General features: G+C 45.7%; 6 protein-coding genes across 6 annotated transcripts in view; 4 read left to right on the top strand and 2 right to left on the bottom strand.

Moving 5' to 3' along the window:
* The window catches only part of FOMMEDRAFT_82792 (terpenoid synthase), a gene marked incomplete at both ends in the record, with an annotated part of 18861 nt that extends 17489 nt beyond the window's left edge, over window positions 1-1372 (top strand). The window contains 2 exons of the mRNA XM_007266007.1: window positions 841-959; window positions 1025-1372. Coding sequence (XP_007266069.1) covers window positions 841-959; window positions 1025-1372 — 467 coding nt within the window. The remainder of the gene's footprint in view (window positions 1-840; window positions 960-1024) is intronic.
* Window positions 1373-1806: 434 nt separating this feature from the next.
* On the bottom strand, window positions 1807-6406 carry FOMMEDRAFT_28158 (uncharacterized protein; the record flags this gene model as incomplete). Its single annotated transcript, XM_007266006.1, has 5 exons — window positions 1807-1834; window positions 1962-1980; window positions 2565-4834; window positions 4930-5091; window positions 5151-6406. 5 exons carry the CDS (start codon window positions 6404-6406, stop codon window positions 1807-1809), a joined length of 3735 nt encoding a protein of 1244 aa, XP_007266068.1.
* A 491-nt stretch (window positions 6407-6897) lies between these two features.
* Window positions 6898-9715, top strand: FOMMEDRAFT_107201 (DEAD-domain-containing protein). The gene is made up of 9 exons (XM_007266005.1): window positions 6898-7071; window positions 7128-7541; window positions 7596-7929; window positions 7994-8332; window positions 8414-8529; window positions 8601-8714; window positions 8781-8814; window positions 8890-9248; window positions 9313-9715. Exons 1-9 carry the CDS (start codon window positions 6960-6962, stop codon window positions 9534-9536), a joined length of 2046 nt encoding a protein of 681 aa, XP_007266067.1. The 5' UTR covers window positions 6898-6959; the 3' UTR covers window positions 9537-9715.
* Window positions 9716-9848: 133 nt separating this feature from the next.
* FOMMEDRAFT_155596 (uncharacterized protein) lies at window positions 9849-11490 on the top strand (the record flags this gene model as incomplete). Its single annotated transcript, XM_007266004.1, has 5 exons — window positions 9849-9893; window positions 9962-10007; window positions 10093-10224; window positions 10273-10428; window positions 10481-11490. 5 exons carry the CDS (start codon window positions 9849-9851, stop codon window positions 11488-11490), a joined length of 1389 nt encoding a protein of 462 aa, XP_007266066.1.
* A 376-nt stretch (window positions 11491-11866) lies between these two features.
* Window positions 11867-13716, top strand: FOMMEDRAFT_83307 (kinase-like protein; the record flags this gene model as incomplete). Its single annotated transcript, XM_007266003.1, has 7 exons — window positions 11867-11978; window positions 12037-12293; window positions 12350-12412; window positions 12470-12727; window positions 12779-12877; window positions 12936-13291; window positions 13353-13716. 7 exons carry the CDS (start codon window positions 11867-11869, stop codon window positions 13714-13716), a joined length of 1509 nt encoding a protein of 502 aa, XP_007266065.1.
* Window positions 13717-14276: 560 nt separating this feature from the next.
* FOMMEDRAFT_28155 (uncharacterized protein) lies at window positions 14277-15343 on the bottom strand (the record flags this gene model as incomplete). The annotated part of the gene is made up of 4 exons (XM_007266002.1): window positions 14277-14357; window positions 14413-14741; window positions 14799-15183; window positions 15242-15343. The coding sequence occupies 4 exons, from the start codon at window positions 15341-15343 to the stop codon at window positions 14277-14279; spliced, it is 897 nt and encodes a 298-aa protein (XP_007266064.1).
* Window positions 15344-16735: the final 1392 nt, after the last annotated feature.

The raw sequence follows: 16735 nt of genomic DNA, 5'->3' as shown, positions 1-16735 counted from the left end.
TCATTACAACACTGGATATACATTTTACTAGCATGATTCATTAGTTTCACAGTAAAGTAAAAAGAAATTACTAGTAATACTTGAGCAAATTTAATAAATAAAACACACGATTTACAATCTTATGCAGCACTCATAAGATTCTGCAGGTCTCTGAAGCACATATGATATTAATAACGATTTCGAACGATTTATTGTGAAAACAATACTGTCATTAAACAGTAAACTATGTACAAACCTCAGATTAACTCTGAACAATTTCAATCATGTTAAACAGTCTACAAGACAATGAACAACAACTTAATAATATAATGATGAACAAACTACAGAACTAATGACACAACAGCAAACGAAAACTTAATAAATATCTAACAAAGTATGAAGTTAACACACAGTGGACCAAAATATACAATACAAACAACACATTTATATTATACAAATGATATTATTATATGTAATACACAAGCAAATATAATACAGACACAATGTACAATGCAGATACAATACTAATAAAAATGTTGGAACAATCTGCAAATCAAACATCTTATAGGTCTGGCCAACTTATAAATGTTTGAAGGGGAGTGGTAGCAGCACTATAACTACCCCTAAAAATAAAAATAAAATAACTACAAATCAAATAAACAAATAGTCACAAAACAAACATATTATTAAACTAATATATGTTTGAAGGGGTGTGTTAACATATATGGAATGACACATATAAGCAACAGACATACCTGAGACATAGCTACATATTATATATACCTACTGAATCAACAGACAATGATGCTAAGGAGAGCAAGCCGAGTCCACTATCCCCCCTCTTTGTGTGATCCCTCTAAGCCTCTCACATAACTCCTCTCAACACTGTACTTCGAATAACACTCCCTCCAGACGTTTTTGAAGATCCAAACTTCCAGAACATATGCTGTTCCATGAATGACCTGATATGCTTGGCTAATGTATGATATAACTTTATTGCATATCTTCATTTACACATTGTGATCTAACTTCATAATCTTATAAGGATGTATATTCATACCCCATGGAATACGCCCGAGGCATTGACCAAATCAATGCTGTTACAGCTATCAAGCAGGAAAAAGGCGTTTCGATGCAAGAGGCTGTCGAATTCGTTGCAGACCATTTCAAGAAGCACATAGAGACCGTCAACTCGTGTAAACGGAACATTCGTTCATTCGGTCCAGAGGCTGACAATGCCATTTGCTCGTACATACATGGAATGGAGCAATGGCTTTATGGGTACATCATCTGGAGTTTCGACACGCATAGGTATTTCAGGCAAGAGTATGAGAAGGTGAAACAAACAATGACTGTGAAGGTGATGACTCGGAAGTACAAGTCTTTAGAATAGACAAAGTACTTATTTCTCTATAACTAAACATTCTTTAAATTCTACCAAGTTGTTTCTTACTCTACTTTCTAGTACTTTGTCAAATGTTTCTAGAGACTAGGATCAATAATTCTACTCACAATGAATATATTGGAAGTCAATTTTTGAGACTCTGATCTGATACAAACAATATATATATATAGTTGAAAATGTCTTATTACATAACATTGAGAGAGAGAGTTAAACCCAATACATTATGACAATACATTTTGGCCAAGAATTTGAGTTTTGGTCTGACCAAAAGTTAATACAATATACTATATATTTGCATTATAATGTAATGTAATAAGACATTTTCTACTGTAGCTGAATTGCCTAAAGTGCCACTATTTAGAGATTCCACTCACATGAGAGATGTGTATATTTATATAATCAGTACTAGTAATAGAAAAAAATTACAGGACAAGGAAACAAGGGAAAACACTAAAAAAATAAAAAAAATAAAAAAAAGGATTAAAATGGGTAAAGTCCAAGAAGATAGAGAGATACAAGAATTGGATCCTATCTATATAAAGTAAACTCACTAAAAATCCAACAATATATTACTTACATTGTGCCAGATATAAAAGCTGAGGTATAGTGTAGTCCAGGCAATTTGTTTTGATTTGATATAACACGATACATATGATATGATACGATACAATACAATACGACATGATGATGCAACATGATATGGATACGATACTATTGATAGCATGATGTAAAACATGACTTGAGTTGTGGAATGCATACATTGATGAGTGCTCAGAGATAGGAAGAAACAAAAACGAGATGAGACAATACAAAACAAGCAAGAGAATAGGATGTGAGAATGAAAACGAAAACAAAAACAACAGAATAACGGAGGCATGCGAATAAAGAAAAAAAATGGTAAAGACGTAGGAAGGAAGTACGGGAAACAAAATACTAAAATGAGATCCACTGCATAACCACCACAGGCAGGGAAAGCAAACACCAACGACTAACAAGCCGACTAAATACAAGAAACAAAAAAAGCTCCAGTTCCTCGCAAGAAAGTTAAAAAAATAGGAAAAACGGTAAAAAGGATGCAGCGTGCAAAGCTGAACGAAAGAAAATCTTACGCATATCCACATCCGCACCAAAACAATCTCACAACATATCTCACATCAAACAGGACTGACAGACAACTGACTCTCACTCTCACTCTTTCCGCGCTTAACGCTAGGCCTCTTCGCAAGCGCTTCGTTCCCCTTCTTATCCTCCTTCGCAAGCTCCGTAGGACTCGCACCGCGTTTACCCGTCGTCTGTATCGTAGTCGTAATGGCCTGCAACATGTGCATTGCATCCTGTGCAGTCGGCGAATCGCGATCGAAGAGGTCTTTGCTGTCAACACCCAGACGCTTTCGTTCTTCCTCCGCAACGACCAACGCACCCTCGATAATCGCGGTATGCACGAAGACGTATTGTCGTAAGCTTTGACAAAGACTCATCCGCTGCTTCCGCATATCTTCCAATATCTGCCTTAAAGGTTCTTCCAGTGAGGAAAGGACTGGTGGCGAATCGTCGCCGTTCAACTCTCGCGGTTCTGTATAGTCGATCACACTGAGGTCGAGCTTCATCCCACGGTCCTTGTCTGCTGACGGGGACCTCGAGTCCTTGTGCATAGACGCTGGCGTATCATCCGTAGTGTTCCCAGAAAGCGACGTCGAACGGAGTGAGGAAGACGTATCCGTCGAGGTCGAAGCATACGAGGAGGTTGACGACATACCAGAACGGCCTGGTATATTCGAAGGCTCGCCAAACGTGGGAAGCGTACCTGGAGCGGACTGAATAGTCGTCTCAACCCCTTCGGTCAATTCCGGCATTTGCAGTTTCAGGTGCAGTGGCTTCGGTGCCAAAAGACTAGGCTTCTGCACTGGCAAGTTTCGCGGACTCCTATGACGTCCACGATTTGCAAGGGGCAGCGAAGGTCGAGGAACAGGAGACGTGTGCCTGGAATCTGGCGCAGGCGAACCGACAGCCATACCCGCGAAGCCTCCTAGAACCAAGGACGAAGATGACGTGTAGCCACCTCCATTGTTTCCACTGCCGCTACCGTTCGAGCACTTAGTACTCGACTCTGAGGTACTTCCACCCGCACTCTCTCCGCTGCCGGCTCCACCACTTCCCCCAAATCGGTGTCTGAATCGAGCAGCCGATGGTCGTTCTGGAGAGTCTGGACTGTCATCCGTAGACGACAAGCTAGCAAACGCCTTTCGCAGTGGACCCGTAAATCGCCCATCGGAAGCCGACCCGGAACTGATGGACTCGGAATTTCGGTCTCCACCACTTCCATTACCCTCGCCTGAACTGCTGTTGTTATTTACCGCTCGTTGAAGTGAGGGTCGCAAAGACTCTACATCCATCGCGAATTGTGGATTCGGATTAGAGCTCATAAACATAGAGTCTGCATCAGCAATCGTGAAGTCCGACGTTAAGGGCCGATGGCGTATAAGATGTCTTGCGGGTCTTCCCTGTGAAGCTGGATTGGCGGACGGAGAATTCAAACGCTGCGCAGGTACATTCTTCGAGTCCCGGTAAGCCTGAGCCCGAGCCTGAGCTGGTACTTCATCTGACGGTACGAGAGGGACATGGATTTCATGATGACCGGAACAGTCGCCACCCATATGTAAAGTAGCAGTTGGACCTGATTGAATCTGATCGTCCATTGACGTTCTTGGGGCATTAGACACAGACGAAACTTGAGACGTGGGTGGGAGAATATTACTTTTTGACGGAAAAGACAGTTCCGGTGTCGGTACACGCGCGGGCGATGCAAGACTGCGCTCCCGAACCGAAGTCATTGAGTCAACATCCATAGGACTTGCGCCATCAATGTGAGCTTCGTCTTCGCTCCCGCTACTTCTGTCTCCAGATACGATTTCAGTAGCACTTGCGAGCCTCTTTGCCATCGCCCGCTTTCGTATTTCCCGTCTGATTCCATCAAGAACGGCATCGATCATGATAAAAGCTCCAGTACGGCCAACACCAGCCGAGCAGTGCAGTAACACGGGAGATGGTTTATCTGGTACGTCATTTTGTGCATCAGTTTGATCTACAAGGTCATCGACTTCGAACATTAGGCGCAATAGACTTTTCGGGTTGACAGGTACGTCCATATCAGGCCAGCCAAGGTACTGCACGTGCGTAACAACTCTAGGCTTCAGTTCCGGATGATCAGCATGCGAAATCTCGAAGAGCCGGCGAATAGTGAAATTATGCTCTTTGTCTTCCGGGGTAAACAGAGCCGAGTTATCCTTGGGTGGTGCGCTGAAGAATCCACCAGTCGAACTATCCGCATTACCACCACCCGGGTCTTCTTCGTCCGCCGCTCCACTTCTCGTAATGCATTTTATATGGATAGGACCATATTGACCATCAACCCAGTATTTCCCGCACTTGACCACTCCACCTTCGCACTGCCTAGACAACATCAGGATAATTTTGACGTTTTGCTCCCATACAACGCTGACAAAGTTATGAGCTGCTGCAATTCGAATAAGATTGTTTCAACTTACGACCAGAAATCAGAGAAAGTTGAAGGTAAGGGACCTTGCGTCGCTATGTATCTCCGACGGGTGCCTATCGGCTGCACAAATGATGCATTGACATAATCGTCGTCCTGTTCTTGACCATGCAGACGAACACGTGAGTGCTCAAATGGCCAGATATTTTTGTATCTGAAATACAAACACACTCGCGTCAACGATAGCCCTGTGGATACAGTTCGAACGCTAACCTATTCTTTGTCCCCTTCTCGAAGCCTGCGATTATGCTGTATGGGAAGGGTCTAGCCTCATTCCTACTCTCACATGTTGCATCGCTCGGCTTCGAATTATCTAGACCGTCACTTTGCTTCGAATGGTGTGCCATGACCCCCTGTAACCTCCGTTGTTCGCCGAGCTCAATGCGATAGAACTGCATTGCCAGAGCTTCGGTGCTTTCGTCCTGTCCCGCAACCGCAGCAATATTTCGCAGCCAAGCGAAAGGAAGTTCCTTTGCACGAGAAGCTATCGTCGGGGAAAGGTTAAGTGGGATACGCTCCGTCATTCCTTGCGAGAGTTCCAAGTTTTGGCGAATGTTGTCATAGAATGGATTTGCTGCAGCAAGTTTCAGGGTCGACGCGCTTGGCGACTGTGTAGAACCCTGTGGCTTTACGCATTGTTCTAATTGCATCGACATCATTGTTGGTGACGCCCGGAAGGCGGTTGAGGACTGTTGGAAGGCAGCCTGCGGAAGGTTCCTCGCCCGAAGAACCTGTTCAGAGGTCTCCCCTTCTTCCTCATCTTCCGACAAGGCGTTATCGTCGACAATGTGTCTATTATCCCTCCACAATGATTGAATACCGCCTTGCAACCAAGCTACGTCTCCGGAAAATCCTGCGGTCCGGAATTTACGAAGCAAACCTAAAAGGTTGGATCCGTCGGTGAGAGCCGAGGAGTCAGCATCGTAAACCAGTATCCGGGATGCCCTATCCCAAGACGTGAATCGAGCACGAGCAGAGGCAGACGGAAGCATAGCAGTAAGTTTTTGCAAAGTGAACGCAGGTCGCTTGAGGAGTGTGGATGGAACAGATAAGGAGATTGCATGGGGTAAGCGGTAAGTAGAGTAAGCAGAATGCGGGCGGATATCCAGGACAAGGACGTGTGGAGTGCGGAGGATGTCGGGGAGTGTAGACGCGGTGGCTACCGTAAACTCTGAGGAAGACGATGCGGCAGCAAATGGCTGATGGGGAGATCTAGAGCGCCCGCCTATGGACATGCTGGCAAGATGTGTTGATGGAGATGGATTTGGTGTAAGATGCGGAGTAGATTTTTGAGGTGGTGTGGACGGTCTTGGGTCATTAGTAGGCGAGAGTCGGGCAGTAAGCAGGGCCTTCTCTGGGTTGTTGAACCGGCCAGCAATTGCTTGTGCGAAGAGGCCGATGTCTTCGGATCTTGTATCGACAGCAGGAGCAAGGGGAGCTGCTTTAAAAAAGTCGTCTTCCGGATTCATTTTCGCGGACCAGACCTGCGAAACGGCGACGATAGGTAGAGACGAAGGAACGTGAAAGGCGAAGACAAACAGAACGAGGAAAGGACGGTGGCCGAATCGAGGCGTCGGATGGGATGGCAGCAGCGAGAGAAGGGGCGACGGAGAGAAGCGAATCAGTGATATATCAATTTTTATGACGTTGTGGAGCGGACCACAGTCTGGACAACTTCCTCAACCGGAAGTACATTTCCTTTATCTAATACAACGTACCCACTCGATATTCATGCGGAGTTTCTTGACCTAATGTCCCCACCCAAATGCAGCAGCCTCTGATCTGACAAGTGGAGCGGAAATGGTCTTTCGAGTCTTCGACCTCTCGATCATGGTTGTGCGATTGCCTAAATACCCCGTGGGAACCGCCTTGCCCGACACACGCGACTAACGCTGTGCACGTGTTCGTCGATCTCACTCCGATAATTTTGATTCTAATTTCGAAGTCGATAACTTTTCAGCGCAGCGTGAGGCCGAGACTCCACTCGTCTCCGCCCGCCATCAACTTACAAAAGGATCAAAAATGGCGCTCGAAATCGGCGACTCCCAGATCGAGCGCAACCAAAATTTGGCAGCTGGAGCAAATCTGAAGCGGAAGCGGGAACATCGAAAGGACAAGACCGATAACAACGCTGGTAAATACTCCTTACAGATTCACTCAGTGTATGCTAATTTCCCTTGCGCTCAGTAGATCGTAAAGAGAAGAAAAAGAAGAAGAAAGAAATCAACGGAGAACGTAACGGACACGGCGACACTAATGTAACAGTCGACGAAGACAATAATAAGACGAAGAAACGAGAAAAGAAAGAAGGGCACACAAAAAACGAAAATACATCGCTCGGAGATTCGCAACAGGACGGTATAGCTGAGGAAGGCAAAAAGAAGAAGAAGAAGAAGAAACGAAACGGCGAAAAGATACGCGAACACGAGGATAATGTGCCGAATACTGACGAGCAAGACGTGGAGCCGGACAAGAAGAAGAGGAAACGAGAGCGAAAGAGACAACGTGAGGCGAACGAAAATGCCTTGGAGGAGGATGCTCAGCAGGCGGATGCCGAGATGGAGCAAACGGAAGAAACGAACGGAGCTGTGGAAACCACTAGTGGTGAGTCGCTCCACAAGGTTATCATCTTTATCTAACGATATACCAACCCTCCAGTGAAGAGTAGCAAGAAGAAAAAGAGGAGAGATCAACAAGAGGCTCACCGTACTAGTACTACAACAGATGCCACGTCGTCGAGGTCAAGCACCTCCGTTTCCTGCGCAGAGGTATCAGAGTATCTGGCGAAACACGGTGTCACCATTGATTGTGGTTCTGGCTCCCTTCCTAGCAACTTAACCCCAATTTTGTCCTTTTCGTCTCTTCTACCTCATCTGCCCGAGCCCCTGCACAATGCATTCGATTCTTTCAAAGAACCTACACCTATCCAAGCTTGCTCATGGCCAGCTAGTCTAGACGGAAGAGATGTAGTAGGGATCGCTGAGACTGGGAGGTGAGCTCTGCCCAAAACAGAATTTCCTACCGTGATAATCTAATTCATGCAATCAATTGTGTAGTGGAAAGACCCTCGCATTCGGCGTACCCGCCATCGCTCACATGGCGAGACACCAGAACGACCTTCCCCCGTCCTCCAAAAAGTCAAAATCAAAACATGGCAACAAGAAATCTCAGGCTCAAGTCCTTGTAGTCGCACCAACCCGTGAGCTAGCTCTCCAAACACACGAGACGTTCACGGAACTCGGAAAACCATTTGGGTTGACGAGTGTTGCTGTTTATGGAGGTGTGGATAAAGATCCTCAGCGTCGAGCCTTGTCGCAAGTGGGCGCAGCTATGGTTGTAGGAACTCCCGGGCGGATATTGGATTTGGTTAATGAAGGGGCGTGTGACTTGAGTGGGTAAGTTGATTCCAGACTTGACGGGTTTGGTTCCTTCCCCTCACCACTATTCTGATTATTTGCCTAACTTTTTCGATGTAGGGTCACTTATCTCGTTCTCGACGAAGCGGATCGCATGCTCGATAAAGGATTCGAGAATGATATCCGTGCAATTATCGCGCAATGCGCGCCCTCTAAACAAAGACAAACGCTCATGTGTATGTCCAACTCGATTCCCCCCACTTCAAAAAAATCGTTGTGTATTATGACTTACAAATTCGCATTCTAGTTAGTGCCACTTGGCCTGATGCAGTGAGGAGACTAGCATCGACTTTCCAACGTAACCCTGTGCGCATAACCGTTGGGAGCGATGACCTTACTGCGAATCGCAGAGTTGAGCAAGGTCAGTTACACTCGGGATAAATTGTTAACGATACTTGGACGCTGAGTGATTTTTTTACCTTTGTAGTTGTGGAGGTTTTCGACGATCAATACGAAAAAGAGTAAGTAAATCGTTCACGTTTCTTCCTTCTTTAGACTATGCATCTTATTTCTTAACTCCTTTGATTGTTTCACAGCTCCCGCCTCCTTTCCCATCTCCAAAAACTCAAACCTCAAAACGGCCGCTCTAACACCCAATCCCATTCTCAACCTCAAGACGACACCCGCATCCTCGTCTTCGTACTCTATAAAAAAGAAGCAACCCGCGTCGAACAGACTCTCCTCCGACACAAGTTCAGCGTAAGCAGTATCCACGGCGACCTCTCGCAATCCGCTCGAATCTCTGCTCTGGAGAACTTCAAAAAGGGTGAGACGCAGATATTAGTTGCTACAGACGTCGCAGCGCGTGGATTGGATATACCGAGTGTTGGGCTTGTGTTGAATTATAGTTTTCCGTTGACTGTTGAGGATTATGTGCACCGGATTGGGAGGACTGGTAAGGATCTCCTCCTTCTATCACTTACTGCTTTATATCGCTAATGAGAGGTTATCTGTGATAGGACGAGGAGGCCGAAGTGGCAAGTCAATCACGTTCTTCACAGGGGATAATCACGAGAAAGCTCTCGCGGGAGAGCTTGCCAAAGTCATGCGAGAAGGAGGCTTCGACGCGAGTCCGCTGAAGAAGTTCCCGATGACGATTAAGAAGAAGGAACATGGTGTTTATGGAGCGTTTTATAGAGATGATATCCCTGCTAGTGCAACGCCTACGCACATGAAGTTTTGATATTGCTGGGCAATTTTCCTGTCTTCTTTGTAGATTGCTACCATTATCATCTAGACATAGATGTCGGGCTTAAGTAGACCCTAGACTCCTCTAGATTGTAGATGTCTCATTGATGGATAGATTGTACTTTTTTGTTTCCATTGGCTCGATGGAATTTAGGAGTAACAACATTAATTTGTCTAGATATTTAATTACGAGGACTTGTAGCAGGTGTGTTGACTGTATGCGGTCACTTGACTTACTTATTTGTTGCAAATAGTAATACTGTGTGATGTATCTTGTTCATCGTCCACATCCACATGCACCCAGAGCATGACCGTCAATATCAATGACGCTAAGCGAATCCGTATCCTCATAGTATGTATGGTATCCTCGTTCTTGCTTCCCTCTAAAACTAACCTCGATACTCCTTTGCACCACGCGAGGCTCTCACAGCTCTCAAACACAAGCCAAAGGACGTCTCTATAGCTGGTACAAGGAATAACCTTTCTCTCTGTTGCCTGGTACCGGCATCTTGCTAAGATTTCCTGCTTTCAATTTGAAGCGTATGTGCTAGACCTTCGAGATCAATTTCCACTATCAGGAAACAGGAACGAAGGGAATGAGAACGGATCTTGGCGAGATAGGGCGTTGAAACTCGAAGAGGAGGTGAACGAATTGAAGAGGAAGTATAACGAGGAGCTTGCTGGTGAGACAAGCCATGCGGCTGACGCTTTATATGCTAATGATTACACAGAACTTAATGCCTTACGAGAGCTTTCTCGACCGGAATCAAACGCAAGCAAAGCGAAGAAGAAAAAGAAACTCAATCCGGCCGTCGAGTCTCGCATAGCTTCTGATACGAGTGCCACCTCTTCACGAAGTTTCGGTGCCTCTGAGGACTTGAGAACAGGTAAAATCCGTTACAGTGTCGAAAGGTCACTGGTTTTATTATCATTTTGTAGTGACTGCCCCGGAGCTCAGCAGCCCATTAAACCTATATGATTCGTATCACAGGTTATTCCAGCTATCGTCTTCAATCAGTTCGAAGTCTAGTCATTCAATGCACAGGCAACTGGTTCTGTCGGCTACCAGTGTTCTCCAAGCGCTCGCTAGTTCTTTGCAGACTGCTTTTGATCCACAGGGAAGCACAAAGATCACTCTTACCTTCGTGAACGGCTTCAATACGATTCTCTGCTCGACTTTATCACGGGCTATGATTCTTCTATCGTCTTTGAAACCAAATACTGGAAAGAAGCGTCCGGGCTCGGCTGCCTTGAAAGTAAACCTGGACAAATTCTTTACGGTGCTAGCTTGCGACATTGTCGTTCCTATCATCAAGTCATTCAGTCGTCTATCCGAAAATGCGCTCCTGCCTATTCTTAGCACTGGTAGAGGAAAGCGAAGACGAGGTGCAGGCTCTGATACCTCTGGAGCTGATGGGATGATGTGTGGGACGACTTTACAAGGTCTCCTCGCAATCTTAAGGGATATACTCGCGTTCCTTTCCGCGAGCAAGCATGACGAGACGCTTCAACTCTTAGACTTGATGAAAGCTAGTCTCATCTCCGAAATCGAGCGTCTTTTCATCCCAGATGGTACAACTTTGACTATCGAAGTCTCGCCCTTCATAATCTCTGCTGCTACCGTGTCAACTGAGGAGTCCAAAACGCAGCTGGTGGCGAAGCTTTCTCGCAAGGACCGCATACACCTGCTGGCACGCAAGAACGCTCTATGGTATTTATGCGCGATCGCTCAGGACGTGTTCTCAACTACGACAGCAACTAGAGCTAAGGGCTCGACACCTGGTCCTGTACGAGAGAAAGCGGATATCATACTTTCACGCCTGATGATACGTTGTTCAGGTGCAACGAGTCCGGAGAGTGGGCTGGGTCCGAGAGGTGTCGGAAAGATGAGTGATACGGAAAGAGCGATGATCCATTCAGTAATTGAGAAGATATGGCTGGCAGAGTAGACCAAAGGGTTTGTCATTGTATTCCCTGTTATTATATCCATTTTCCCTATGGTTTTCACGGGGCTTTCGAGCGTTGTTGAATTAATTAAACTGGTCAAGCCTCATCCTGCATGAATGGTGCATATAGTCAATCAGTCACGTGCCATGCAACCAGGACGCGACGGTTGGACGCGTGCATGCACTGTACACGCACCGAGGCTCTGAAACCTTCACTCACGAGCCCTCGAAGCCAATACCTGGAACAGCCACTCCTTAGATGCCTCCTTCAGATCTTATTCCTAACGGGCTGCCCGTTGTGAAGAATTCTCAAGATGACCCGCCAGACATACGCATGGCCACAGCCAACTTGAAGGGCTTGAGCATCAAGGACGTGCACATGGAAACACTAAAGCCGGGGACGACGATTAAAAAGGGTGGTTTGCAGCTCTGGGAGCGCGAACTACTCGAGTCTCCTGAAGTGAAGAGAAAAGCTACCGTTGCTCAACTCTGTACGTCGTTCATAGTTACGCGTTCTCCTATGTTTCTCCTAACTGCACTTCGCCCTAGATTTCCTTGATTATTATTTCTCAGCTCTCGGATACATCGCTGCACGTAAAGAACGTCGTGCTAGATTCGACTCAGATACCCGATCTCGGAATGTCGTGCCACCATCTTCGGAATATACCAAAGAGTTCAAGTCTTACTGTGGAAGAGAACGTGTTCTATTGAGGCGTCGACGAACAAAACTTAAGGTTGACCAGTTCCATATTATTGCCCAGGTAGGTCAGGGAGGTTATGGTGAAGTCTATTTGGCAAGAAAACAAGTATGCATATGTGCCTTCGGATAATCACCGTATTATGACCGAACTCCCTTTGACAGGATTCTGGAGAAGTATGTGCCCTGAAGAAGATGAGGAAACGTACTTTATTCAAGATGGATGAAGTATGACGTAATTCTCTATTCCGTTTGAATACTACACTAACTGCTCGAGTTCCCCAGATTCGGCATGTTCTAGTGGAGCGCGACATCCTTACTGCCACCAAAACAGCATGGCTTGTACGACTGCTCTATGCATTCCAGGATCCGGAGTTCGTCTATCTAGCCATGGAATACGTACCTGGAGGCGACTTTCGGACACTATTGAATAACTCCGGTGTGCTAAAAGAGGAACATGCTCGATTCTACATCACCGAAATGTTTACTGCCGTTAATGAGCTCCACCGTCTTGGATATATTCATAGAGATCTAAAACCGGAGGTATGTTCTGAAACATCATTAAGAGGAAGCGTTTTAAAATGTGCATCACAGAATTTTTTGGTTGATGGTACGGGTCACGTCAAGCTCACAGACTTCGGACTCGCGACAGGAGCGCTGAATCCGAAGATAATACATTCGCTGAAAGGGAAAGTGAGTCTATGCCTCTGTGATTTTATTGTAACTGCAGCATATCGACGCATATATCCAGCTCGATAGAGTCAAAGATAACCCCATCGTCCATCGATCAACTCTGGAAAGACGGTCTCTATACAGGTCGATTCGGGGCGAGGATCCTCGATATGCAGATTCGGTAGTTGGTTCGCCCGATTATATGGCACCAGAGGTCCTTCGTGCCAAACCATACTCTTACAGCGTGGACTATTGGTCGTTGGGGTGCATCCTCTTCGAATTTCTGGCTGGCTTCCCACCTTTTAGTGGCGGTACACCAGAAGAGACATGGACGAACCTGAAGAATTGGACCAAAGTTCTGCGTCGGCCCGAGTATGACCGACCTGAAGATCTAATATTCAACCTGACGGATATCGCTTGGGATGCGGTCACAAGGTCTTCCCCTTCCTTTCCCCAACGAAACTTGCAGCATATCTGACGAGTCTTCCATGATTAGGCTTATCGCTCATGCTAGCGTACGTTATTCTTCTTTGGACCAGGTACAGCAGCATCCATTCTTTAAAGGGGTCCGCTGGGAAGACTTGCGTGCACAGAAGGCACCATTCGTCCCTGCCCTCGACTCAGAGATCGATACGGGCTATTACGATGACTTCACTTCCGCGGAAGACATGGCCAAGTATGCCGAAGTTCAAGCGAAGCAGCGAAACATTGATAAAGTCAAAGAGAAGGAAGTCGAGTTCGGTAGGGGCGTGTGGGTTGGTTTTACGTTCGGGAAGAATGGGCCTGGCGCAAATATGAGAGGTTTGGGCGGGTATGATGGGAGTGATGAGAGTGACCATGCACTTGCGACGATCTTTTGACCTCCTTCGATTTTATCGTCCTCCCCCCCTCTCCCACACACCGCCCCCCAAATCCACGTGTACAGGTGGAGTGTTTGTAGTGTGTGCGAAACTCGCGCCTTGTATAACGATAGATAGACTGAACGCGAATCACTACATTTGCCTTGGATTGCAGTCGTGAACTCGTTTGTGTCGAAATAGACACAAAGACGGGATACATGTAATGATCTAAGAGTACGCAGTCAGATACCGTTTCTTACCAATTTAGACTGGAAGTGCTCTTCAACACGCTCCTCTTGTACAATGAAAACATGAGTTCCTCAGCATACATATGCATCTTTCAAAAGCTATAGACATGTACACTGTACCGATCGATTCTATTTAAATATGTTGCAGATTTTCACATACATCTATACTTTTTAAGACTTTAGATCTAAACGAACATTCGACGGAGTTGGAGAACGACGAATCTGAAGCACAAATCTTAGCGATTGAATCAACAGAGTGAAGCACGCTATTTCTTCTCTAGAAAAGCTTGAAACGAGTTTGAACCGGCTATTCCGTGACTTGTCGCATACTGATTACTCGTATGCAAATGGAGCTTGCTTGGCCGCCACGAGGCGGTAGTATGCAGGGCCTGCATATCCGACTGACAACCAAACCTGTCCCATGCATGGTTAAAATCAAGCGTGATATCGTTCTAAGATACCCACTCACGTTGTACAAAAAGTAACTCCAATCGTCCGCTTTACTGCTTGGGAACGTCAAGTACGCGCATCCAACAGCCAAAGCCAGCAAATGATACGCCAAAGCAGGGATCAATGCAACCTTCCATATCACGCACAACGCAGAGGACCAGGCGAGCAGGATGAGCAGAAGTGTAGGGCGAGAGGCTCTGGGCCAAACGATAGGGATTGTCTTGCGTCCGACAAGTTTGTCCCCGACCGTATCTCTGAAATCCTGCGCGTGGAATGTAGTCGCAAGCATCAACATACTGAGGAACGAGGACAGTTTGCTAACGTTGTCCAATTCGTGGCGGTTGGTACCTTGTTCATTGAGCTATCAGTAATAACATCGGGGAGCAAATCAAGGAGAAGTCTAACCAGCAATGAGACAAACACCAATCCCAAAGAACCACTGCTCTGCTGCAAGTATAGCGTTTCGCAGAAACCAATGGTTATTAAGGTCCAAGTCGTTGTAGGCGAAGAAGAGGATGCATATAGGGATGCACTGGTAAAGCACCTCCACGCTATAATATGCGGAGAGCGCAAGGCACGCAGGTACGAGGACCCAACGAAGGATGCGTGCGTTCTTCAGCGTGATGCGCTTTGCAGGAATGGGCCGAAATGGTTTGTTATGTTCGTCCTCCTCGGGGTGAAGAATTTGATTAGCAATGTTGTGTTGGAAGGTAAGGAACCAACTCCAGAAAGCGGTGTGCAACACATGTGTGAACGTGGCTGGTGGATCAGAAAAGATACCGAGTGCAGTCTACTGGTATGTGAGCTTTCTACCAACGTTTGACAGAGTAAATAAAATGCTGACGTACGAGGGGCATGACAGCATCTTTGAAGTTTGACTTCGTAAACAGGAATACTGTCCAGGTATGATACAATAGCCCAGAAAATATCTGCTTTAATGTGTGTAGCATGTTGAGAGCTGAAGGTTTAAGTACTGAAGTATAGGAGTAGATATGCTCTGCGTTAGGTTTGCTGGGTTGTTTCATGTTCTCTATTGCACATTGAAGAGTGCTTATATATTATAGAAAGATAGAGATTTCGTGTGAAAAAGCAGTACGTACACATGTATGTTTATCCGATGACCTACTTGACGTAAGGTCGTGAGTGTGGAATCTGGATACTACTAATAATGAGAAGGAGCACTTACAAGAAAGTAACAGCCAAGACTATACTTGTATAGTATTAACTTCCAAGGTGGTGTAGTGGCCTTACAGAGGAGCGACTCTTCCCTTCTTCCTAATTTAGTATAGAGTATGCACACTTTACTACACTTTGGGGCATTGTATCTCGCTTCTATTAGTAATGTTGGAAATCTATTAATATCAAAGAAAAGGGATACCTGATGTTATGATAAGGATATGTTTCATGTAAGGTCTAGTAGAACTGCTCATACTGTCAACAAATACTGTTGCCCTACTAGAAGAGATTACTTTACTGTTCCAATTGTCCTAGGTTACTCCCGTGTCAATTGATCAGGGTTTGGCAACAAATAAAAGTATACTACATTCCTTTTTGATTAGTCTATCTTATGGGGATGGTTCTCTTCATGAATACGATTCATTACAGTAGTATCAGGGACTATTCTTGGTAACAGATCAGAGTGTTCTCTTGTGACTTGTCTCTCTTTGGTGAATAGTTTACTTTACATGCACTTTTGATTTGCTGACTTCCAAGCTGTGGCAGGAGAGATTCTCAGTAAGGGCATATATTCCATTCACTTCAATGCATGTTGGGGTAGAGTGTGCATTCTAATGACGTACAGCTTTCTCGTGGACTGTGTAGAAATTAGAATAGAAGTATGTATGGAAGCACCTTATGTGCGTTGCACTTTAGCATGTGGTCATGTGAACTCTGCCCATTTAGAATATACAGCTAGAAGGTCTCAGAGCCTATGACTGGGTATGAGTAATAGTGTATCATGTACCGTATGCAATGTCAGCTCCTTATCTCTACCTCTGATTACCAGGTTTATCTGTCCATCTCTAGGTCATAAGGGCTGACGTGAGTTCTACTAACATGCTGCAAACATGCCAAAAAAAACTCTCGCCCACAGGCAATCACAAATTAATCTGGATGACAAGTCTATATTGGCCTCAGTCTGCGTAGATACGACTGACCGCCGCAATCAACCCAAGTGCTTTTACGTATGTAGTGCTTTGTGACAGTCGTCCTTACTAATAACTGTAGAATATCCGGGAACATGGTTAATGACTTGTTTATTGGAGAAGTGTCTAAGACCTACACAAGGTACACTGCTCAACTTTTGGTAGCCGCAGAAGTTCGGTCCGTAAAGCACGGCGAAA

This window comes from Fomitiporia mediterranea, assembly GCF_000271605.1.
Source record: "Fomitiporia mediterranea MF3/22 unplaced genomic scaffold FOMMEscaffold_5, whole genome shotgun sequence".
NCBI lineage: Eukaryota > Fungi > Basidiomycota > Agaricomycetes > Hymenochaetales > Hymenochaetaceae > Fomitiporia > Fomitiporia mediterranea.
This window is presented reverse-complemented; position numbering and strand designations above follow the sequence as displayed.